This window comes from Schistocerca nitens, chromosome 9 (genome assembly GCF_023898315.1).
Source record: "Schistocerca nitens isolate TAMUIC-IGC-003100 chromosome 9, iqSchNite1.1, whole genome shotgun sequence".
Lineage (NCBI taxonomy): Eukaryota > Metazoa > Arthropoda > Insecta > Orthoptera > Acrididae > Schistocerca > Schistocerca nitens.
The window spans coordinates 137640234-137666696 of NC_064622.1; the positions used below are offsets into that span (position 1 = coordinate 137640234).

Consider the following 26463-nt stretch of genomic DNA (forward strand, 5'->3'; position numbering starts at 1 on the left):
AGAGGGAAGTTTACAAGAAGTCCCTGACTTTTGAGTGGAGCCTCCACAATTGCCATAGGTAGCCTTCCCATTACATCCCATAATGGTATGGCCAAATCTGTGACATTTATAGCATTGCATGGGGTTAGGAACAAATGGGTGAACCTTAAGGTGGAGGGGAGGAGGAGATTAGTGTTTAACGTCCCGTCGACAATGAGGTCATTAGAGACGGAGCGCAAGCTCGGGTGAGGGAAGGATGGGGAAGGAAATCGGCCGTGCCCTTTCAAAGGAACCATCCCGGCATTTGCCTGAAGTGATTTAGGGAAATCACGGAAAACCTAAATCAGGATGGCCGGAGACGGGATTGAACCGTCGTCCTCCCGAATCTTAAGGTGGATATTGCCCGCAAGGATATGTTCCGGTAATTCGGGAATACTAAACATTAGAATACACGTTGCCGATTTTTCCAATTTGCCGTTGACTCTCCTCATATAATTCTGCACCTCCGTGATGCCCACATTCTTCCATTCTTCACGTAACTCCGCAGGGTCCACTTCCATTATATCGGAGCAGGTAACCACGCCCTTACTATAGTTAAGGGTGTTTTGCAATTCAGCCTCGACTGGGTAGTCACTTAAGGTCTTGCGAAGCTTAGATATTTGTTTGGAATTAGCAATTTCAACGCAAAGCATTCATTTACGAACTCGATTGACACTTTTCAGAGACCCAGCAATACCTTCCAATGCCTTATGAATATAGAAAGGGGATATCTTCTCAAAGCTTCCCCTGTTTCGCTTGATTACAATGAAAGTGTTATGACACACTAATGCCCTGTTACTATTACTCTGAGGCTTCTTTTTGGGAGGACTGACCAACCAAGTTCTCACTGAAGAGTGGGTGTAGGTGCTACCTGACAATACACCCATCCCGTCAAGAGTAGTAGTTTCATGAGACAGTTCCATAGGGATCCCACGAGACACTAGGGAAACAACCGTCGACCCAGGCAGAGCCCTGCATGCCTGAGCAACCCTGATACAACTGAGGGGCGGAAGGTGCTCCAGAGGTTGCCCACTAAAGACTGTTTTACCACCTAGCACACCTTGAGGTTGTGGGTTTTTTTTTTAGTAGAGAGGTTTGTAACTTCCTTGCGGTCCAGGCGGTAAAGCCAAGACCCCCGTTCTCTGAAACATACAACATTACACCGCTGTGTCACATGGTGGTCGTTGAAGTATGACCTGAGCTTATGGTGACAAGAGGACTGGTGGCACTTACCAATCCCCAGCTCAGGAACCCCGGGGTCGCCAAGCCCGTATTCATCAAATGAATGCTGAGCCCCTGAGGGGAAGTCTTAAAAGACTTATTGTGATTGAGAGAAATGAAAAGCACACTTAGTGCAGAATACACCTTAAGGGTAAACAAAGCAAAGATGAGTAGTAGACAGGACAACAGTGACCTGCATAACTTCAATGGCACGGTAACACAAGAAGTGAAGGAATTCTCCTAATAGGAAGCATGGCTACACAGGATGACAAAAACAAGGAAATGCTGAGCGAAAGGCGAGAACTATGGAAAACCTTTACGATAAAAATGGACAAGTTACTGGGATATCTATCCTTGCATCCAGAAATAGGTAAATTAACAATGGAAGGAGCAACGGATGAGAATAATTGAAGGGATAGAAAGTCTAGAATACATAAAACAGATTAATAAGCTACTTATGTTTTTAATTCTGCATTCCTAACATATCAAATACACAATTCGAAGTTTAACCAACCAATGTTTTCTAGTTCTGTTCAAGTGTAGAGCATATTTAATGACACCACATGAATAATCTCAATTAACAACTCAAAAATAGCAGAAGTGTAGTGCCAAACACACACACACACATATGTGTGTGTGGATGGATGTGTGTGTGTGTGTGTGCGCGAGTGTATACCCGTCCTTTTTTCCCCCTAAGGTAAGTCTTTCCGCTCCCGGGATTGGAATGGCTCCTTACCCTCTCCCTTAAAACCCACATCCTTTCGTCTTTCCCTCTCCTTCCCTCTTTCCTGATGAGGCAACAGTTTGTTGCGAAAGCTTGAATTTTGTGTGTATGTTTGTGTTTGTTTGTGTATCTGTCGACCTGCCAGCACTTTCATTTGGTAAGTCACATCATCTTTGTTTTTATATTTTGCAGACAAAGTAGAAGCAGGCAAGTTTGTTGTCAGTGAGTAAAACAGTGTTTAACACAGCCACAAAAGACTTGGTGCTAGGAAATCTATCAGCCTCAATCTTCCTTCTATCAACAGATGTTACACAGGATTAATTCCAATAAGTCAATATCATTATTCAAGCATCCTGATCAGAAATAAAACATGGATTTACCAACTGGACCTTGTGATGAAGTGCTACTCATTCACCTAAATCTTTAAACCTTCCTTGATCTCTCTCTCTCTCTCTCTCTCTCTCTCTCCCTACCTACCTACCTACCTTCATTGGGAGTAAACAGCAATCACAGTTAGGTAAGACAGATAGTGACCATGGATTGCTATGACTGAGTATGTTATCCTAAGTTCTGTTTCTACAAGACTCCAGGAGAAGTACTCAAAGAAGAGCTATATGACACTGTACTTCAATATGACAAGCATCTCTTGAAAAGTCCACCAATACATTATTGTATCCTTCTTCCAGTCCACACCTCATCTCACAAAATTTACTTCTCATCACAAACAGGAAAGAAACCATCCACAAACACTATTCAATACTATACAATTAACACTGTCTAGTTACAGCATTCTTCAACAACTTACTCAAGCTTTTCAGTATACAATTTTAATGAGAGTGTTTGAAAGTATGTGAGGTAAGATTTTAGAAATGCTGATATCTGTTTCACTCTCTTTAAAAAAAAAAGTCTTTCAGTAATTAAACTCACTTAATTTGCACTCATAATTAAAATTACAGACTACAGCATAATCATATTTGCTCAGTGTACAACTAGATTAATGGATACTTGTTGAAACTAATTTCAGAATATTTTGCTACAACACTATGCCGATGCAATACAATAACTTACCCAGCACCCAAAAAAGGGCAGCACCAGCTCCTGCCAAGTAGAAAACAGGCAGGGAACAAATGGCAACAACACCATACTGTTGTGCCAGTGGTATCTCATGTGACAACAATGTAAGCTTCTTCCCTTCAGCATGTCGTAGATGAAGGATATAACCAGCTCCAAGGCTGGCTGCCACAGCAAACAACAACAGTGGTGATGTAATGCTGTCAATGGGAAAAAAAGACTGATCTCTCTATATGGTCTGCTACATACTTTACATTATCCTAACATGACTTTCTAGCCTGGCACATTGCAAATGTGACAAAGAACTTACGCAGCATCACAATTTGTTAGTTTCATATTCCATGGATCATTTCTGCAATTAATGTTAATGATGTGGAATAAGTCATATACAGGGTGTCCTACCTAACTGTGACATCATGCATTTCTGAAATGAAACAAAATGTGAAAAATGCCATTGGCCAGGGATGTAATGGGCAGGACTGCACAATCCATAAAAGTAAACAAATATCACTTTCAACACAAAGTTATGTTTGTTTTGAAAGGCACATGTATGTTTTTCCTATCAAAATGAAAACTAGAGGTACAATTAGTGATAGTAGACTTGATTTCACTGCTCTAAAATTCGTAGCTTCTGAAATACTTACGTTTTAAACGATGGCAATGGCACCGCAGATTCTGCTATAATGCACGCTGGCTGCACAATCCTGAAGCCTGCTGTAGGGAGCCGTTGCTCTGCACTTTATGGCAGAAACTGTGGTACCATTGCCATCCTTTAAAAAGTATCACAATGTATGAGGTTTACAACAGTGAAACCAAGTCCACCATCACTAACTGTACCTCTAGCTTCCATTTTAACAGGAGAAAAACATATGTCCCATTTAAAAAAATGCAGCTTTGTGTTTAAAGTGAAGTTTGTTTACTTTTATGGATTGTACACTCCTGCTCATTGTGTGAGCCCGACATAGGTACATCCATGGCAAATGGCATTTTTCATATTTTGTTTTGTTTTGAGAATATGTGAGGTTGCAGAGTTTTGTGGGGCAGTGTGTGTGTGTGTGTGTGTGTGTGTGTGTGTGTGTGTGTGTGTAGCTACTTTACAGACTTTGAGGTCAGGTTCCTTGCTACAAAGCAAGGAAAAATGTCTAGTAAACATGGCCTCTAAAATACATACCTTAAGATGTATAAGCAGTTATTCATCTTTGATACTGTGGAACACATCTCTTCAACTGCAAGCTCTTTCCTTTCCATATTTTGGGAGGAAATAATATGGGAAAACAAGAAAATTGTCTATAAACAAAGGCTCAAACCTGTTCCTTAAGAGCTATGACAATGTAAAATAGAAGAGACGTGTTTCGCACTAGCGAAGATGACCAGGTGCTCATAGCTCTTAAAGTATGCATTTTGGAGCCCATGTTTACTGGACATTTTTAAACTGTTTTAGTGTAAGGAACCTATCTTCCAAGCATGCAAAGAGTATTTAGTTACACCCTACATGGCAGGTTTTTGCAATTTTGTTTCTGCAATGTGCAGCTGGAATCAGCTCAGACAAAATATACTGTTCATTGCGTCTTTCATGCAAGAGCCACTATTTATGGAAAGCATCAATTTGTTTCCCGTTACAAACAAAATGATTCTGATAGCAGAATTTTACGAGCTCATTTAACAGACTGGTCCCAAATTAGAACAACATGATACTTGTCTTAACTATGTGTATTTTCACAAGAACAATAAAACACCAAGAATAGCTGGTATTCCAGTAGTGACTGAGCAGTGCTAGGGCATGGCAGCAGCAGTCAGTGCAGGCCAGGGTGGCGCTGAGCCTGCTGGAGTACTCCCCATTCTTCATGTTTTACTGTCCCTGTTAATACCATATTTTACAGAACATAAGACACTACAAACTATAAGATGAACCTTAATTTTTAAGCAATATTTTTTTTAAATAGCATTTTTATTATTAGACTGCAAAGCCATACTAAAAAAAAAAAAATCTGAATTTACAAAAACGAACTGACCTTTAAAGTACGTAAAAATCGTCACCTGAACTTTCTTCTTCTTCTTCTTCGTCTTCTTCTTCTTCTTCTTCTTCATCGTCCTCTTATGGTCTTCACTGCCACCAAGAGCATTACTCATGCTGCACTTCTTGAAAGGTTTAACAGTAATGTCTTCTCTCACTCTAGAGCACAACTGTTTTATCCACTGACACACTTGTTTGATTGTTGGTTGTTTTAAAGCTCCCTTCGGCATGAATTCATGTTGGGTTTCACCCTTTTGTTCCCTTCCTCTCTCATACACACTTTAAATGGTTTATTTATTGAGACATCAAGAGTTTGCAAATGTGAAGCATGTCCTCCCAGAATAATAGCAAACTCTGTTTTTCACTGTCTCAATATCTCTTTTACAGAATTCTTCAAATGACTACTAAACTGATCTAGCACAAGAAGAGGACTCTTATCCAATAAAGCACCTTTCCTTCTCTCCCACAATCAGTCCAAGGTTCATCCATCGAACCCTTGTCATGTACGTGAACAATGACAGTTGGCAGTATTTCAGAAGGTTTTGGCTTTGTTTTGCACTGGACAATGAGCATTGGATTAAGTTTAGCACCGTCATCACAACATGCAAAGACAACAGTGTAGTGCATTTTTTCATGTCAAATTGCTTTTATAATTACAGTTTTAGCACCTATTATGGCAACAGTTCTGTTACTCGGCACATCAAATGTCAGAGGTGTTTAGTCCATATTCGCTATATGGCTTAGTTCCACACTGGTTTTATTTCAGTGTTGAATAATAGAGGAATGGAAAAATAATATTCTCTCTTCATACTCTTGTGGTATTTTCTGAGATATTCTGGCTTTGGTTCGCACGCTAAGTCCACGATACTTCATGAACCTGTAGCACCAACCAACTCCACCTTTAAAGTCTGTTAAGTTCCACTGTAGCACTAGCTTACAAGCATGTATTTGAATCATTTTTGTATTCATTCCAATGCCATTTTGACAGTGTCCTTGAACCCATTTCAATACATCACCATCTAGTTTTTGCTATTTTGCATTCAGTCCTCTATTTGCACATTAAGTCTTCCTCATTTTTTTCAGTTATTCTTTACTAGCCCGCCAATCGCGAGTAGTTTCTTCTGTTGATGGAGGTCCGAAATGCCGCTCAGCTGCTCTGTTTCCATGTTCTTCTTATGCTATTACTTTCAATTTATAGCCTGTATCAAACAAATACCTTTTATTTTTTCCATCTGAAACTAGCTACTAACAAAAATATTGTACTGTTACCAATAACACAAGTCCACTGGCACCACAGATTGCAATGACGCATCATAGGCTAGACAGTGCTCTGGGTTTATGAGGGCAGGGTGGGAGGAAGGTAGTGTTAGCAAGCTTGTGAATCACCACAACTCACGTTCATTGCATCAGTGCACAGCTGCTGCCAGTTGAACCCATTGTTTCCAGACAGAGAAAGGATTCTCGTGACATCAAATATTTGGCCATATCTAAGACTGCTGGGAATTTTAAATCAAACACTGGACATTTTATATTAATTTCGAGAATAAGATGCACCTGAATTTTGGAGGCAATTTTTCGAAGAAAAAAGTGTGTCTTCAGTCCATACCATACGGTACTTATCAATAAAACAAACTTTGCACTACACTAATTTGGGACCACTCTATCAAATGAACCTGTAAAACACTGCTTTAAAAATAATTTTGTTTGTAATGGGAAACAAACTGACACCTTCCATTGACACTGGGTGTCATATGAAAGAAGTGATGAGCAGTGTTTGTTTGGTCTGACCTGAGCTACACATGACAGAAATAAAATTGCCAATATACTAGAGTAAGCGCCTGACAACCCTTAAGAGAGAGACCCTGTATATATAAAATAAAATTGTGTTGACTACTAAAAGATGTGTGCTTCCCAACATCCAGTCCCCTCCATTGCTCAGCCTATTGCTGCTGCAAAAGATTATCATATCATTACGCACATCCTGCTACATCTTTAAGACTTTAGTAGTTTCTCTAAAAGAATACTGTGAAAGGCACGCTCCATTGTTTACACAAAGTCTCATAAAATGCCAAGAATGACATTTTATTGTTTAAATATTGTATTATCTGGTAACTGTATTGAGACCTATATTTTCCGTGGATATATCTTTACAGAATTAAAACAGAGATTGACTAAATATATTACTCTGGCTGCCCTTATGTCTTAGAAAGGAATATAAACAGCATAATATGCCAGTAGTTATGAGTATCTCTCTCGATAGCATTCTTCACTTGCCTTATACTTAACAGCAAAGGGTTCAAGTCTGAGCTGAGCTATCCAGATGCAGGTTTACCAGGTTCACTTGGAGGGACTACCACACCAGTGTCACATCTCTAGCAACTTTGACACTGACAAAACATTGTAGTCTATAATTCCTGTATTAGTAAAACACACTGTGACAATGAAACATTCAATACATGACAGTACAGTGCATGAATCAGCAAAACAAAATTTAATGAATTTAGTTGAAATAATGTCTATTGTGGTAAGTTTTTACTTTTGAATGGATGTTCTAGATTTCTCTGGAGGAGGACAGATTAGCAGTTTTTGACTGTTTATGGCGTTACTTTGTGTATATATCCAAACTGCTTTATCTCTTGACATCTTTATACCAATCTTATGTGCTGACTGTAAGGTGTGATCATTTCTAATGAATTAATTTTTGGTGGGTTGTTGTTGTTGTGGTCTTCAGTCCTGAGACTGGATTGATGCAGCTCTCCATGCTAATCTATCCCAGTACCTACTGCAACATACATCCTCCTGAATCTGCTTAGTGTATTGATCTCTTGGTCTCCCTCTACGATTTTTACCCTCCACGCTGCCCTCCAATGCTAAATTTGTGATCCCTTGATGCCTCAAAACATGTCATACCAACCAATCCCTTCTTCTAGTCAAGTTGTGCCACAAACTTCTCTTCTCCCCAATCCTATTCAATACCTCCTCATTAGTTACGTGATCTACCCATCTAATCTTCAGCATTCTTCTGTAGCACCACATTTCGAAAGATTCTATTCTCTTCTTGTCCAAACTATTTATCGTCCATGTTTCACTTCCATACATGGCTACACTCCATACAAATACTTTCAGAAACGACTTCCTGACACTTAAATCTATACTCGATGTTAACAAATTTCTCTTCTTCAGAAACGATTTCCTTGCCATTGCCAGTCTACATTTTATATCCTCTCTACTTCGACCATCATCAGTTATTTTACTCCCTAAATAGCAAAACTCCTTTACTACTTTAAGCGTCTCATTTCCTAATCTAATCCCCTCAGTATCACCCAATTTAATTTGACTACATTCCATTATCCTCGTTTTACTTTTGTTGATGTTCATCTTATATCCTCCTTTCAAGACACTGTCCATTCCGTTCAACTGCTCTTCCAAGTCCTTTGCTGTCTCTGACAGATTTACAGTGTCATTGGCAAACCTCAAAGGTTTTATTTCTTCTCCATGGATTTTAATTCCTACTCCGAATATTTCTTTTGTTTCATTTACTATTTGCTCAATATACAGATTGAATAACACTGGGGATAGTCTACAACCCTGTCTCACTCCTTTCCCAACCACTGCTTTCCTTTCATGCCCCTCGACTCTTATTACTGCCATCTGGTTTCTGTACACATTGTAAATAGCCTTTCGCTCCTTGTATTTTACTCCTGCCACCTTCAGAATTTGAAAGAGAGTATTCCAGTTAACGTTGTCAAAAGCTTTCTCTAAGTCTACAAATGCTAGAAACGTAGGTTTGCCTTTTCTTAATCTTTCTTCTAAGATAAGTCGTAAGGTTAGTAATGCCTCACCTGTTCCAACATTTCTATGGAATCCAAACTGATCTTCCCCGAGGTCCGCTTCTACCAGTTTTTCCATTCGTCTGTAAAGAATTCGCGTTAGTATTTTGCAGCTGTGACTTATTAAACTGATAGTTCGGTAATTTTCACATCTGTCAACACCTGCTTTCTATGGGATTGGAATTATTATATTCATCTTGAAGTGTCCGCCCCGGTAACTGAATGGTAAAAAAAAAAAAAGTGGTCAGCGTGACAGAATGTCAGTCCTAAGGGCCTGGGTTCGATTCCGGGCTGGGTAGGAGATTTTCTCCTCTCAGGGACTGGGTGTTGTGTTGTCCTAACCATCATCATTTCATCTCCATCGACGCGCAAGACGCCGAAGTGGCGTCAAATCGAAAGACTTGCACCCGGCTGACCGTCTACCCGATGAGAGGCCCTAGTCACACAAAATTTTTCTTCTTGAAGTCTGAGGGTATTTCGCCTGACTCATACATTTTGCTCACCAGATGGTAGAGATTTGTCAGGACTGGCTCTCCCAAGGCCGTTAGTAGTTCTAATGGAATGTTGTCTACTCCCGGGGCCTTGTTTCGACTCAGGTCTTTCAGTGCTCTGTCAAACTCTTCACGCAGTATCTTATCTCCCATTTCGTCTTCATCTACATCCTCTTCCATTTCCATAATATTGTCCTCAAGTACATCGCCCTTGTATAGACCCTCTATATACTCCTTCCACCTTTCTGCTTTCCCTTCTTTGCTTAGAACTGGGTTGCCATCTGAGCTCTTGATATTCATACAAGTGGTTCTCTTCTCTCCAAAGGTCTCTTTAATTTTCCTGTAGGCAGTATCTATCTTACCCCTAGTGAGACAAGCCTCTACATCCTTACATTTGTCCTCTAGCCATCCCTGCTTAGCCATTTTGCACTTCCTGTCGATCTCATTTTTGAGACGTTTGTATTCCTTTTTGCCTGCTTCATTTTGCATTTTTGGTGGGTGTTCTGGTATAATCACAAGTGACGGCACAAAGATGAAGAATGCGAAAGCAGAGAAGGCTGTGAGATGACGTCAGCCAATAGTTCACTTACTAGGACTGCACCACAGCAGGAGCTGTCTCTAGCTGAAGAGAATATAAGCACAGTTCCTGCCAGCCTCGGCCGGACAGTAGACGCCAGACAGTAGAAGATGGACACTAGAAACCATAGACTAGAAGAGAGCACTACGATAGCCGTGTCTTGTGATCCATATCCATTACTTGCACGGTCAATATACTTTATTGTAATAAAAACCATTAAAGTGATTTGCTGGCATTGTTGTATAGCTATCTGAGAAAGCAGCATCCGTTAGGCACTCTATAAGAGATGAGTGTGGGCAGGACCCCACAGTGGGACATTACAGTCAAACCTGGCTACTTTTTCCTCTTTAAAAAATGATGCGATCTGCCTGACACTGTGTTAAATAACATCACAAAATTATACAGTAGTGTTGCTTCTTTGTTTCTGGTATGAATTAATATTTTTGCCAATCTATTACAGCAGTGCAAGGCCTGCTCTCTTCAAGTAAAGGCAATAAATTGGACACACTTCACACATATACATGCGCACGCATACTACTACTACAGTATGGTGAGTTATTACCTTTATTCTTTTTGATTATTTATATTGCCACTTTGGACTTTCCATTATCAAAATATATCATACAAGTAGAAATCAACTGAGATAGGGTGGTTTCAAATGCTAGAAGTTAGAATTAACTCTTTATGTCAGAATTAAGAGAACCAATGACAGAGGCGTACAGTGTCAAAACTGACCAAACAACTGAAAATGTGTTTTCCAATATGGATGAAGAACCTCCAGAGACAAAACAATGACGATCACATACTTTTTTCTTTCATAGTAACATTCTTAATGGTTTAATATTTAATATCTATTGTTTTGTGAAATCTGATTCATAAGGAACCTTTTTTTTCTTTTCTTTTCTTTTCTTATTTTAATTTTAAGTTTTGGTTTGACCAGGATGGATGAACTACAAAAATTAAGTTTGTATGGAACCCTCGGTGAGCGAGTCCTACTCACACTTATTCTGATATTTTTTAAATTATAAAGCTGCACTCTTTTAAAATTACAAAATCTTGTGAAAAAAGTTACTAAGGGAAAATAAAATATGACATTGTAACTACTACTCTTTAGAGTAAAAAAAAGGGGGAGGGGGGTATTTCAATGTAACTTGTAAAATAACATACCAAGAACAACATCAAAAGACTGAGCTGAATACGAAATAGGATGCCTCTAACTAAAAGTTTGCAGATCACTTATATCTTGAACAAAATAAAAAGAAAATGATCTGCAAACACTCAAGCATGTTAACCGAATCATTATTATGATTTATGATAGTCACTGTTCCCACACAATGAGTAATATTGTTTTAAGTCTTTAATTTGCTCTCATTTACATTACAATATTAGGCATTTCACATGAATGACTGATGCAAAATACACATCCCCAGAGGAATGGTCACCACTGCGAGATACAACAGGAATGATCATTTGAAACAAAAAAAGCCTAGTAACATGGTCTCTAAAATGAGTACCTTCAGAGCTATGAGCACAACTTCATCTTCAATACTGTAAAACAAATCTCTTCTACTGTAAGCTCTTTGCTTTCCATATTTTGAGAGGTGGTAGTATGGACCAAAACATGAAAAACGTCCAGTAAACATGGGCTCTAAAATGCATACCTTAAGACATATGAGCAGTTATTCATCTTTACTTCTGTGAAACTCATAGCTCTTAAGGCATGCATTTTAGAGACCATGTTTACTAGACTTTTTTACTTGAATGATTGTTTTTGTCATATCCCTGAATAAAGACACAAAAAGAGACACACCACAAATAAATTATACGAACAGGACCAAAATCAGTAGATGTGATGTATATGTACAGACAAACAAATGACTACAATTTCAGAAAAATTGAATGATGTATTCATGGGAAAGAGCTTCACAAATTGGCCCTTATGCAAACAGTTAGCATTGACTGACAGAGTTTCTGGATGTCGTCCTGAGGGATATCATGCCACATTCTGCCCAACTGCCACATTAGATCATCAAATCCTCATGATGATTGGAGGACCTTGCCCAATAATGCTCCAAACATTGTCATGGGGAAAGATCCTATGACCTTGCTGGCCAAGGTAGGGTTTGGCAAGTAGGAAGACAAGCAATAGAAACTCTTGCCATGTGCTGGTGGGCATGTTTGGAGCATTATGGGCAGGGCCCTCCAACCATCTCTGGATTTTGGTGAGCTAACATGCCAACTGGGCAGAATTTGACATGATATTCCTCAGGAAGACAACGAAAAACTTTGTTAATCAATACCAAGCCAAATAACTGTTTACGAAAGGGTCAGAGGTGGACCAATGCAATAATGACTTGCTCAGTTTGTGAGGCTTTTTCTCTTGAATAAATAAACCAATTTTCCTGAAATTGTCATAATTTGTTTTTGTATACATGTACATCACATATCACATCTAGCAATTTCCATCCCATTCAGATAATTCGCTTATGATGAGGGTGGTTGTTATTCCCCCCCCCCCCCCCCCCCCTACAGTATATGTTGGAGGAGGGGCCGGGGGTGATAAGTCCTAGAGCGGAACCAAGCAGGTTCTGATGGATGTAGGCTGCAGTACTTTTACAGAGATGAAGAGGCTTGCACAGATAGACTACTGTGCACAGCTGTGTCAAATCAGCCTTCCAACTGAAGACCACAACAACAACAACAACAACAACATGGTTACAACCATATTCAGAAATTCTGGATTTGTAAAGCAAACAAACTGGAGACAGGAAAGTATAATGGGCTTCTTGATAAGTCCTGCTAATACCAAGGACTGTAATAAACAGAAAACACAACTGATACTGAGGTTATAAATGATCAGCCACGCACATCCAACTAACATATAGGACACAAACATAGAACATATGTGCAATCATTAGTCGCATACATAAATGCAGTTAACAGATGCACTGTATGTCCTGTGGAACAGAGAGAATGAACTCCACACAAATAATAATAGTATGCCATTTCTGTGGCTTACATTCACTCTACAGCAAGATTAACATGATTAGGACTGAGTATATGGCAATGTGAGCATTAGCATCCAAGCACTAAGAAACAGTATCATATAAAGTAAACTAATCAAAAAGAAGTAGCACAATAAATCAATGACAGTGCTAAAAATAAATGCAAAACATGTATAAAAAGCTCAAAAATGGTAATTATTTATGGGCTGCCTGTTAGAATTAAACTGATAACGGTAGTATGCTTTCCCAATATTCTGGGTAGGAACTAGGAAGTAAAAGAAGAGTTTACAAGGAGCTTAATACATTGCATTTTATCATACAAAATAGAGGATAAGTATCCAGCCAAATCACGGGCTTACCTCTCGTGTGCAAAGATCTTACATTCCATCAGTTAGTCATGTAAAGATGTTCACATGAAACAAGCAACTCAAACTGGTGGGTTCTCTTTCTAGAGAAGGAATCTGTGTATCAAAAGGCAGTCTCCAATACAGAGAGATGTCCAGGTGTATCAACAGGCTCACCTCAGTGGCAGCTGACCAAGTCAGCTTCACAAACACATGAGCAACAGACAAGATGTCTGTTTCCAATAAATAAATATTACTCAAAAATATTTCAACTGGAAATACTGAAACTGAATCCAATTGATTTAATAGTGGATGAAGATATCAAATAATGCATTTGAATATCACAATTTCAATACACCATTGCATAACACTGTGTAAACTCTATATTTTAATTGACATCAATTTTTATCAGCACTGATTACAAAACTACCTTAAAATTGCACTACTGATAAACCAAAAGTGATACAATCATAAACAATATCTCTGACAGGAGGTGAGCTGTACAGTGAATATGAAATGTTGTGTAAGGTTGGAAAGTGACCAATGTGGGGAAGCACTCAGTCCAATAAGCATATTATTAATATGTCAATGTGATCTATAGGTAGCGCCTTTCATTAGTAATCAAAAAATCCTGGGTTCTATCCCTGTCACTGCTTAAATTTTGAATATTAATCACAGTCAATGGCAGCCAAGGACTTTTGGCATAAGGAAACTCCACTGCACTGCCAACAGCCTTGTCAAAAGTGTGGGAGGAGCAAAGGTTCAGGACAATCTCATGCTCCTGGGATGGGAAAAGAAGTGGTATGGGGATGTAGGAGACAATGGAAACCACTAGGATGAAGACAATGTGTATCCACAGAAATTGTGAACTGGAATTGGGAGGAGGTGGAGGGGCATGGGAGGCTAGAAAATAAGAAAAGGGAAATACAAAGGCTCAGTCTAGATATCGTTGTTATCAGTGAAGCATAACAAAAAGAAGATAAGGGCATAGTGTCAGATGAATACAGTATAGGGTAATATCAACAGCAGCAGAAAATGGTATAACAGGAGTAAATGTAAGTAAACATAAACTCCATCCACAGGCCCTGACAGGCCCATCAATACCAACTGACTGCTAAATCATCCTCTGCTAACAGCTTCAATGGACGCAGTATGGAGGGGCTGGTGTCAGCTCTCAGCCATTGTCAATTTCTGTGACTTCTCAATCAAGCTGCTCCTTAATTGGCCTCATGAGGCTGAGTGAACCTTATTCCTGTCCTCCTGCCAAGATAAAAGCGTCCGTGGCAGTACCAGGAATCAAAACCAGGTCCTCCACGTGCCAGTCAGCTGTGCTGACCCCTAAACTACAGAGGTGGACATAACAGGAATAGGGTATGTTACAAATAGAAATATTATCAACTGCAACTGACATGGATACACGAAAAGTTGCATATGCAAGCTACTTTGAATCCATTATTAGGTATGGTATTGTTTTTGGGGTAACTCGACAAACATAGTGCGGATACTAAAAATAAGGAAAAAAATCATTTGAAATAAGTGCACTGCAAATCACAAAGAACCATGTAGACCATTATTTAGAAAACTTAAAATATTAACTCTGCCATCCTTATACATATATGAGATTATCATATTTTTGTACACCAGACAAGAATTATTTGAGGGAAACCATTTTGTCCATTCACATGATACTAGAAACAAATAAAATTTTATGCTCCCCACCCACTGCCTCAGACTATATGCCCAGGGACCTCAATACATGGGAATGAAAATTTGTAATAAATTGAAAGGGAACAAGTTGATACAGATGAATTTAGGTTCACTTAAAAGAAAGCTATATGAGGTACTGACACTGAAGTGTTATTACTCAGTGGATGAATTCATGCAGGACAAACTGGAAATTTGAGCTGGATACAATGTGTTACACATTCCAAGAAATATCCTTATAGTTTAATTATTTATTGTAATGCTATTATTTATTAATGTAAAAAGCATTGTATCTGTATTATAAATTTTTGACATGTCTCCTGTATGCAAACCAAATGGACTGCAAATGTACACCATGAGATGAATAAAACACAATTCACAGAAGTTGGACACACATATATATAGATACAAGGAAAGGTGCTGTAAGGTGAAATGCCTGAGGAAAAAATGTGAAGAAATCGAAAACCAAATGGTTGTTGGGAGGACAAATTGAGGGTATAGGAAAGTAAAAACAACCCCATGTGAAATTAAAAGCAAACATGCTAACGTTAAGAATGCAATAGTATTTCCACTGTTGAATGCAGAGAAGTGAGAGGATAAATGAAAAGAGTAGACTTAAGGTCTTTACAAAGAAGGCAAAGTTCCTGATGACATAATAGAAGAAGACTTGGATGTCAGTCTGGCAGATATAGGGGATCGAGTGTTACAGCCAGAAGCTGGCACAATTTTGGAAGACTTGCAATCAAATACAGCAAAAGGCATATATAAGATTCCTTTGAAGTTTCTAAGATCATCAGGAAAAATTGCAAGCTGGTGTGTAGAATATATGAGACTGATGACAAGCTATCAGACTTCTGGAAAAATACCAGCCACACAATTCCAATGATAGCAAGGGCAGATGAGAGTGAGAATTGTCGCACAATCAACTTAACATCCCATGCATCCAAATTGCTGATGAGAATAATAAACAAAAAATGGAAAAAAATTATAAATCTCTTAAGTGATGATAATTTTGGCAATTCTGGCAATTTTGGCAATTCTGACATTGTGCTTGATAAAGGAAGCAAGATTTAAGAAAAATCAGGAAACCTTCATCAGATTTGTTGAACTAAAAAAAGCTTTTGATAATGTAAAATGATGCAAGATGTTCACAATTTTCAGAAAAACAGATATAAGCAAAATGGAAAGATGGTAATATATATACAATATGTATAAGGATCAAGAATGAACTTTCAGAATGGAAAACCATGAACAAAGTACCCAAATTAAAAAGGGCCTAAGATAGGAATCCAATTTTTCACCCTCAGTGCTCAGTCATCAAATGAGTAATGATAAAAATAAAACATAAGCTCAAGAGTGGAATTAAAAATTCAGAGTGAAAGAGTGTCAGTGATAAGATTCATTGATGTCATTGCCATCTTCAGTGAAAGTGAGGAACAATTTCGGGACATACTGAATGCAATGAAAAGTCTGCCGAGTACAGAATATGAACTGAGAGTAAATTAAGAAAAGAAGTAGTAATGAGCAGTAGCAGAAACGAGATCAATGGTAAACTTAATATGAAAATTACGGACCATAGAGTAGACTGAGTGAAGGAATTCTGATAGCATGGAAGCTTAGTAGTGTATGATGGATGAAGCAAGGAGGAAATAAAAAGCAGACCAGGACTGGCAAAGAGTGTATTCTTGGCCAAAATAAGTCTATTACTATCAAATATTGGCCTTAATTTGAGGAAGCAATTTCTGAGAATGTATGTTTGAAGCACAGCACTGTATAATCGTGAAACTGGACTTTGGGAAAAATAGAACAGAAGGGACATGAAGAATTTGAGATGTGGTACTACAGAAGAATGTTGAAAATTAGGTGGACTGATAAGGTAAAAAATAATTTGTGAGGGAAGAAATATATGGAAAACACTGACAAGAAAAAGGGACATGATGATAGGACATCAGGGAGTAACTTCTATGGTACTAAGAGAAGCTGTAAGGGGTAAAAACTGTAGGGGAAGACAGAGATTGGACACAAGAGGGGAATTCTTCCAATCCATATGTGGCATACAGCAAACCAGTGCTTAACAGTATTGGTTAAAAACAGTCTTGGTTGCAATTTTAGTTTTTTATTTTTCAACAGGAGCGAACAGGAACGTGTTATGCAGATCTTGGTGCCTCTTGCGTCCATCTAGAAAAGATAACCTGAAGATGCCTAAATAAGGCGAAACGCGTTGTTGAAAAATAAAAAACTAAAATTGCAACCAAGACTGTTTTTAACCAATACTACAAGAGGGGAAATTGTTGTAGGCTTCATCGAACAAGAGGACTGATCCCTTCCTACTCCTGCCGCTGCTCCCCCCAAAAATAACAATTATTGTTACGAAAAACTATGTAATTTTAATAACAGCTGTTCTAAGGTAAAATTTTAAGAAGTTGTGAAGCAGTCATTTGGAGCAGCTGGTGCCGAATTGATAAAGCTTTTAGCAAGAGATTATTTTAGTTTGTGTGTGGCAAGCCAGTTGCACTGTTTCACTTTAAAAATTCGTCTAGTGATTAAATTTAGAGTGGTGTGTAGGGACTTGGACATTTCTCACTGGTTTTAAGTTTTCATGGCTGGAAGACTCTGACTTTGTATGTGAGTGGTAGTTCCATTCTGTGATGAACTTCTGTGGATGATCAAGCAACATTTCTACTGAACTTTAACATTAAAAGCATAGGCAAGATTTGGATACTGGTTCTGCTTTCAGGGTAGCTTATTTGAAGGAGTAATCTGCCAAAGCTTGCTCTTTATTCATGCAATTTTAACTGCGCATAGCTGAAATTTTATTTCTTTTACTTCAATGAAGAAACTCATGGTGTAGGCTTTTAATTACTTGATGTAAGACCATCATATTTTTGTGAGTTTTGAGTTAACGATGTACAGAATTCAAACTTAACAATTGTGTTCACTATGTTTATTTGTTTCCATTGGATTTCCTTTTATTTTGCTATATATGCAATATATGCCCAACTTTGGATGTGTATTTGCTGCTCATCTGATAAATTCTATTTTTAGACAGCTGGTGCAGTCACACAGTTAATAGTGCAGACACATAGCAGTAGATGATCCTCCCCAAAGACTATAGGGCCACACTTCATCATCAGGGTCATGCATTAGCCATAGCCACAATAAATTCCTATAACCAATTTGAGATCACTGACATCATATGTCGTGAGTTATTTTTTCAAAGATGGAGTCAGCCTGCAATGTCACAGCTGATAACTGCTTTACGAATGCAACCTGATATCCCTTACTTTCAACCAAACCAAGATCCAGTACCTCAAGAGTAAGGTCATTGCATTTACGTGGAAGATACAATGTGCTCTGGTATGAATGAGGCTGCCTTGGGTGTGGTATCCCACAATTCATGACCTTAAATTTCTACAACATATGTTACCCTGCAGAGTAACATTTCCTTTCCTTTTTCTGTGCCAAAGAAGGAATCTTGAATGGTCTTTGCTGCTTTTTGTACTTGATTCAGACAAAAGATAATAGACAGTTGGAGAACATGAGGAATTTCACATAGTTTAAATATAAATCATTAACTCCAAAGCCTTATAATGTGTTATAATTGGGGAATTCATCAGGTGAGCAGATTTCAAGGATGCTGCAAAGTGAAAATGGAAAAGCAGCAACAGATACTTCAATGTACATTGGCATATAACTGTAATGTTAATATAATAAGTTAAAAAACAATACTTTAATGATATCCTAATAAGTGCAGAAGTAAGGCTTCCAAAGTATCAAGAGTTACGGTAAGTTCCATTCCTCACTGAGTACTGAGATTTGATGCAAACTAAGTGCCATTAGGTCTTGATTTGTATGAAAATCAGATGTTTATGTGGATATTGACTTAATGAGAAAAATTTTTCCACCGGAGGTTTTACAAGACGGAACAAGTGACTGCAAATCAGACAGAACTTATATTACAGAGGCAGCTGAGGCTGCTTGGCTAAGCAGGGACCGACAGTGTGGTTACTCCTGTAAGCAACTATGTTCAGCCTAATACATCCCCAGTGAATAGAATTGATTATCTTATGTTATGTAAGTATTACCATTTTATACACCTGATACCCACTGTCTAGCCAGAACTGCATGAAGGCTTTGTGAACCAAGAGCAGTTGTGTTGTCTGCTCAACACACCAGAGGATAAGACACTACTGGAAGTTTCAAGTTAAAGTAGCTTAGATGTGATGGTGACATCAGCTTATAAGCAAATAAGCAGCTCAGAAATCTCTCAATATTTAACATACTCAGAATAGTGTCCACAATTTTCAAAACATGTGAATTATAGATTAGCCACACACCAAGAAAAGAAGGAAGATTAGAGTTTAATGTCAGTTCAACATTGCAGCCATTATAGATGGAGAACAAGCAGAACCAGGTCAGGGAAAAGTAAGGCCATCAATAGTGTCGTTTTCAAAGGAACTATCCTGGTATTCACTTTAAGTGATTTAGGGATACCATAAAATAAATAAATCTGGGTGGATGGTCTTGAATGTGAGCCCCACTCCTTCAGAATGTGAGATGTGTGTGGTAACAGCTGCATCACCATAAGCTGCACACAGTCAGTGTGCATGGGAAAGCATATCAAGATACTGATGATGGTAAATAAATTTAGAAATTTGTGGTAAGGGCTATGGGACCAAACTGCTGAGGCCATCGGTCCCTAGGCTTACACACCACTTAAACTAAATCAAACTAACTTACACTATGGACAACACACACACCCATGCCTGAGGGAGGACTCGAACCTCCAATGGGAGGAGCCGCATGAACCGTGACAAGATGCCCTAGACTGCACAGCTATCCCGCATGGTGATGATGGTAAATAACAACATGCTAAAGCTGAAGCGTAAGCTCCAGCCTGTGCTAGAACAACATTGTTGTTCTTCCTACATGCCTACATAATCTGTTGAATATTAGAATCCACTGTGTACTGTATATTCTTTCAACCAGCAGAGGGACATCAGCAGTAGAGATCTGTCAGACATAACTTCTAAATCTGAAGGAATAAAGCAACAGGAAGAGCTATACAAAGCTAGTGAGAAAGCACAGGCATGGATTATATAAGAGTGAAGAAGGAAATGTACCATGTCCTTTTCAAAGCAATGATCTCAGCACTTACTTTTTAGGGACACTATTGAGAATCTAAATCTGGATGGGGATTTGCTCCTCCTACACGCAAGTTCAGTGCCTTAACATTTGCACCACACTGCTCAGTCCATACATTAGTTACATAGTAACTTGGCCTGTAGGTCGTATTCATGATAAACTTTTATGGTGTAGAATGTAGCAACAGAACAATATATAAGATCTGTCTCAATTCAAGAATTTACTGAGGTCAAACAGTTCACAACCCAGTATGATTTCCTTCCTCTGCAGCTAGTGAGGGCAGTCTTACAATAACCATTGAGGCATAGAGGTCAATCCAACATTTTAAAAGTGAATGAAGAAATTATTCTGTCTGCCAGATTCGGGTTAAGAGAATAAAGAGGATCTCTTAAGATCTTGAAAGGTGTGAAACCTGGTGTGTTCAAGTGTTGAGTCAAAGATTACGGAAAATCCAGTTGCTGGTCTGGTCTCAACTACCCTTTCCAACAACATATCTATAGTGACAAAATCCTGGATCCCAATTGGTGGTGTATGTGTCTTTCACTAAATTTCCACTTGCTTTGCTATTATGGATGCACTGGATATTTCCATTTCATATTAAACATCACACATATATACTCACCATTAGCTCTCATACTATTGTCGATTTAGTGGAACAATTTATATTGTTTCAAAGCTCATGTCATTAACTCTTCTTGCTCTCATTAATGATTAAATAGTGTTTAGGCCTTGCTACCAAAAATGTTACTAGGCTGTCTGTAATTAGTCAACATATAAATCTGCATACAGCTGCAAGCGTGTACCAGCTTATAAATGAACAAATAAATAAATTGCAGAACTGCAAAATTTCACTTCAAAATGTAATTGATGGCCTTCACAACATGCCTACAGATTGAGAAATGTGTTCATCTGTGGTACTTTGGATCAATGAGCCCACCCATTTCTGATTGCTGTGTCAGAGAAGAAACATAGGCAGTTAATTTACAACATCTCATTTGCATTTCTGAATGCCCATCTTGGCAGCTTCTTTTCAATCATTGTTGGATATAATGGGTGTAAACAGATAGAGGAATAGTTACTTAAGTGTAATTCAACAACTTCCCATTAGCATCTGTGAGAATGGGAGGGAACACATTCTTTCTGTGTATCACACATTAATGGAATTTCACAGTGGTTTAGACAGGATGGATATAGATGGTAGATCTACCATAAGATACCAATTGACATACATGATAAAAATACAGAATTACATGTATCAACATAGGAAGTGCCTAGTTCCTTAGTGGAACCCATTGCACTTTTCCTGTTTATGTATGATATATCTGTGCAACATACACCAAAACACTTGTTGGAGACTTGTCCGGTATCTAATTTACAGTTTTTTTTAAATTTAATTTGAAGTTTTAGGTTTTTATAACAAAAAGTGTTATATACAGCAAATATGGAATCAATGTAAACATTAGGAAATGCTACTGACTGCACACTTTTACTTGTCCTCTTTAAAATTGGTGGAAGTTGGCTGACTTCGTGACACTTGGGAATGTTTACACTCAGTGTCAACCATAGCTATGCAACAGTATGATGCCCCATAACAATAAGTAGCTGTTGTGGATATAGAGTATCCCATATATGCTGTTTTGTGTAAGGACTGTTAATAATATTTACAACAATGAGTGAATAGGCTGTAACTGATCCTTCTAGCGACTCATAAAAACTTCTACGACGCGTTAATCCATTACATGTTCATTTCTTTTATATACTATAAACTAGTTGCTCAAGGAGGTGCCACTTGTCTCATCAGCCGATGTGCTATGAGCCAGTTGCAAGCTTCTGCTCCCAGCATCCTCTGTTCAGTGGCCAAGTAAAAGTGTGAAATCAGTACAGATCAATTTGTTACCACAACCTGAATTTCGCATTTACATTCATTGACTTCGTCAACTCACAACTAAATTATCACTTTCCAATTTAACCTGGACCTTAGGCTATGCATGCTACAGATACACTGTTGCCACAACCTAGATTTATTTGGGGTTGGGATTCTCTATCATATTCCAGTCATAAGTAGGCCCTATTTCCTGTAAACGTACATAGGGAAGAACATGGCTAGTGTAAACATGGATTGAGAGTGGACACAGAATAAGTCTGAAATAATCTTTGAAATAGTTGTATAATCCTGTTGATAGTTCCTCAGGTTGTAGTACACAATTAGACAAAATGTTGCACCAGTCCAGTTATGGTTGCAAACATGAGAAGTTAAAATACAATTTCAGTCCTTTTGTCTATGAGTTTTTTGGCAAACAAATTAGTACAGAAAATATTTTAAGTTGTGGTTTATGAATCTATAAAAAGTACCCTATTGTTTTCTTGTGTAACATTTCATCTAAATATACATAATTAAAGTTAAACTTTCAAAATGCAGTAGAAATAACACCACTGGCCAGAATAATGCCAAATTGCAATGGAACATTATCAGAGAAGGGGGGAAAACGTATGGCAGGAGAAAAAAATAGAGCGAAAATTGATCAATAGATGGCGTTGAATGTGTCAGAATACATAAATGAAAACACTTGTCACGAGCACGACCCATTGAAGTTGATATAAACACGCCGGGTGCATGGCTTTTCCTCTTTTCACATCTGCGGTGTTCGCCACGACTGTCTCAATGCAGAATCGTGCTCTGCTTGTAAATCTGTATTACAAGAATGATAACAGTGCACATGTCGCTCTGCAGAAGTTCGGGACACTTAAGGGTTTGAAAAGGGCGTTGGTTCGATGACTGCCATGGGTCTGCAGAAAATGATTCGGAAATTTGAAAAGACGGGTTCTTTTGGTGTGCAACCTGGTAGAGGGAGGAAACAAATTGATTCGACGTCAGTGGAAGCAGTGCGGGAGGAGTGAGTGGTGGTGTGCAAACATGTAGTGCACGGAGAATTGCCCGAACATTAGACCTACCCGTGAGCATGATGCGTAAAATCCTAAGCAACATCCTTCTTTGCTATCCATTCAAAATTACCCATGTGCACGGACTGCTTCCTGTTGACCTGCCAGCAAGAGAGACCTTTGCTTTAGAATTTCTTGCTCACACGAAAGTGGACACTGATTGGCCATGGAAGATCTTGTGGACAGACGAAGTCCACTTCCATCTGACAGGACATGTCAATACACAGAATTGTTGAATATGGGCAACGGAAAATCCACATGCAAATCAACCAGTATCACTTCATCCTGAAAAGGTCACTGTGTGGTGTGGATTTACGGTATCATTTATCATAGGGCCATATTTTTTCAAAGAGACAGGTGCTTCCAGTCCTGTTACCTGTACCGTCACAGGTAAGCGCTATGAGTGTCTTTTGCACAACCATGTCATTCCAGCTCTCCAACAGCATGGATGTGTGAATGGGATCATTTTTATGCAAGATGGCACACCTCCGCACATTGAAAATCCAGTTAAGAAGCTGCTGAAGTGCCATTTCGGAAATGCTAGAATTATTAGCTGCCATTTCCCTACAGCCTGGCTGTCCCGATCACCTGATCTTAATCTGTGCGACTTCTGGCTGTGGGGAATCTGAAAGATGTTGTGTTAAGTGTTCCGATTGCAAACTTAGCTGCATTGAAGGCACGCACTGCGCAACACATTCTGAACATGACCCCGGAAACACTGCGATCAGTTGTGGAACATGTTGTTTCTCGATTTCAACATGTTGCAGAAAATGGTGGACAGCATATTTAACATGTTTTGCACCAGCACACGGAAATTAATAATCTGATATGATTTTCATTGATGCTTTTTATGCAGTTTTTGGTCTCAGGACAATTAAAAACCAATGTGGTTGATACTTTTTATGCAGTTTTTGGCCTCAGGGCAATTAAAAACCGATTTCTCCCATCTGATGTGATATGACCTTGCTGTGGTGGATGGGCTTATGTAACTAATAGTATTACACCTGTGCACCCTTGTACACTGAGTAGTACAGTTTGTTTAATGTCAAACATACACCTTAGGCATTGCTGTATCATTCATTTGTCATTTGCAGTCAACCACTATTAAATTATGATGCTTACAGTGCCACCTATTGCTACATTTTGTAACTATTTATTTTTCTTCTGCCATATCTTTTCCTGCTCCTCCACCTCCAATAATATTCTGTTGCAATTTGACATCATTCAGACCAGTGGCATTATTTCTACAGCGGTTTGAAAGTTTAACTTTAATTATAATCACCCTGTAATACATTCCAACCATCTGTATTATTCTTGAAGAATCAACTTTGCCAAGATCGCTAGTAATTCTCTTTATTACTATTACTGGTTTTGACAGGTTCGTGCTTCATCATCGGATCTTATAACATTATTAGATGCTTTTTACAACACTGTAACTCATATCGAAATGTTGTGTCAAACTTTAATAAAAAGTGGCAGAGATCAGCAGCATATTACACATAAAATACAGTGTATGCTGGGGCATAGCGTAACATGTATGTTTTAATTTTGTAGTATTTTATTTATGACGTTCTGATGACCCCTGTCATTTTTATTGCAATGTGATGCAACATCACTAAGTGACTTTCAGTGTCGTAAAATGAAAGAACACCTAATAATGTTACAAGATCTGATGATGAAAGTGTAATATGTCAAAACTGGTAATAGTAATAAAAAGAATTACTATCAATCTTGGCAACTTGATTCTTCAAGAATATTATAGCCTTTAGATCGCCCCCAATGCAATGTCAAACATATATAACACTACAATTTCGTTTCATATCCAAAATGACCCTTGGGGCAAGTGTGGACAGTTGAAGAGGTGTAAGTGGGAACAGTGTCCACTGTTACCCCAATTCTGATTAAGAACAGAGGCCAACGTTCAGTTTCATAAACATACTTTTATAAATGACTTCGAGTAAAATATGTATATTGTAGATGGTGAGGTCATATATCAATGAAGCTGGCAAAGCTAATATTGACAAAGAAAAGGTTCAAAGAGTGGTAAAAGAAGTTTACTTCAAAAAGGTGAGTAGGGCCTAGCTAAACGAAAACAGAAAAAAGACAACTGTTGAATAGTATCCATTATTATACAAAAACTTTTCCAGATCTGTCAGTCAGCGAATCTGAACTATTGACAATACTTTGTAGGATTAATATTTATTACAGTAATCACTGACAAAATATATGGGAGAAACAGACAGTCAATAACAGAGCCGAAAGCAAAAGGATTAAAAAAAAAAAATCACTATAATTTCGGAGATCCCAGGAAATACGGGAGAGCTGGTCACCCTACCTACTGCGGAACCTGCAACTTTGTGTGATGCTTCACCTTCCACTTCAGGTGCAAGCATAACGGAAATTCCAACTCTTGAAGGCTGAAGACCTTTCCCAAAAGCTATGAGGCAATAGACATCAAGGCAAAAGAAATCTTGCAGTTTACACTAGTACTCTAGTCAAAGACAAGTTGGAAGCAGCAGTGGTGGGTAAAATAGCAACATCACTAAAGAAGACTTAATTCCAAAGCAAGAAGGAATTGATCATTTATGCAAAAAATAAAATTGTTAATGATACAGACAGTGAATCAGAAACCCTTTCATCTATTGTGCCAGAATCCGAGAATGGGGGATGCTGTGAAAGAGATGATGAAGCCCAAACTTGCAAAATTTGACAGAGGGTGAAGTGAGGTCTGATGATTTTGTTTTGGATCATTTGAACACCAAGAAGACTTTTTATATTATGTTGACCATATTAGCAATACAGCTGGGCTAGGGCAAGTGTATGTTACCCATCTGCAGAAAAAAGGCTCAGAATTTGTGTTCCCTGTTGTCCCAGATGAGTCAGTAGTGAAGAGGTCTGATATTATCTGTCACCTACCCTTCACAAAAACAACTGGGATACAAAGGCAAGAGAGGATGCTGCAGTTTAATATTGATTTTGAAATGTTCATTATTTGTTAAAAATATCCCACAGGTTAATTTTGATGTTTATGACACTTATAAAGGAATAAATAAAACTTGTTGGGAGAAATTTTGGCTTATTTGTATCAAAAACATGCTGCCTGCTTTTACCTCATGCAGCTTCAGCCAGTGGTCACACTTATCCTGCGATTGGGTAAATGTGGGCAGGTAGTCAAAATGCTGAACATGCAAGGAATTACTTTACTCCTCTTACTGTGCAAACTGGTTAACCCAAAGATGTCAAACTCCAAAAATGTGCCTCAAATAGATTTAAGATTCATGAAACAAAGTGTCTACATTTACATCTACACCCATAATCTGCAAACCACTACCCCACATGCATGGCAGAGGTATGTCCCACTGTACCCGTTATTAGGCAT

The 26463-nt window shown here is 38.4% G+C and overlaps 1 protein-coding gene and 1 long non-coding RNA gene across 2 annotated transcripts in view; one reads left to right on the top strand and one right to left on the bottom strand.

Moving 5' to 3' along the window:
* Positions 1 to 10497, top strand: part of LOC126203097 (uncharacterized) — a 74534-nt gene extending 64037 nt beyond the window's left edge. The window contains exon 4 of the long non-coding RNA XR_007540223.1: positions 10407 to 10497. This is a non-coding gene — a long non-coding RNA (uncharacterized LOC126203097). The remainder of the gene's footprint in view (positions 1 to 10406) is intronic.
* The window catches only part of LOC126203096 (prenylated Rab acceptor protein 1), a 48765-nt gene that overhangs the window by 19059 nt on the left and 3243 nt on the right, over positions 1 to 26463 (bottom strand). Inside the window, exon 3 of the mRNA XM_049937339.1 lies at positions 3032 to 3234. Within this exon, the coding sequence (XP_049793296.1) occupies positions 3032 to 3234 (203 nt within the window). The remainder of the gene's footprint in view (positions 1 to 3031; positions 3235 to 26463) is intronic.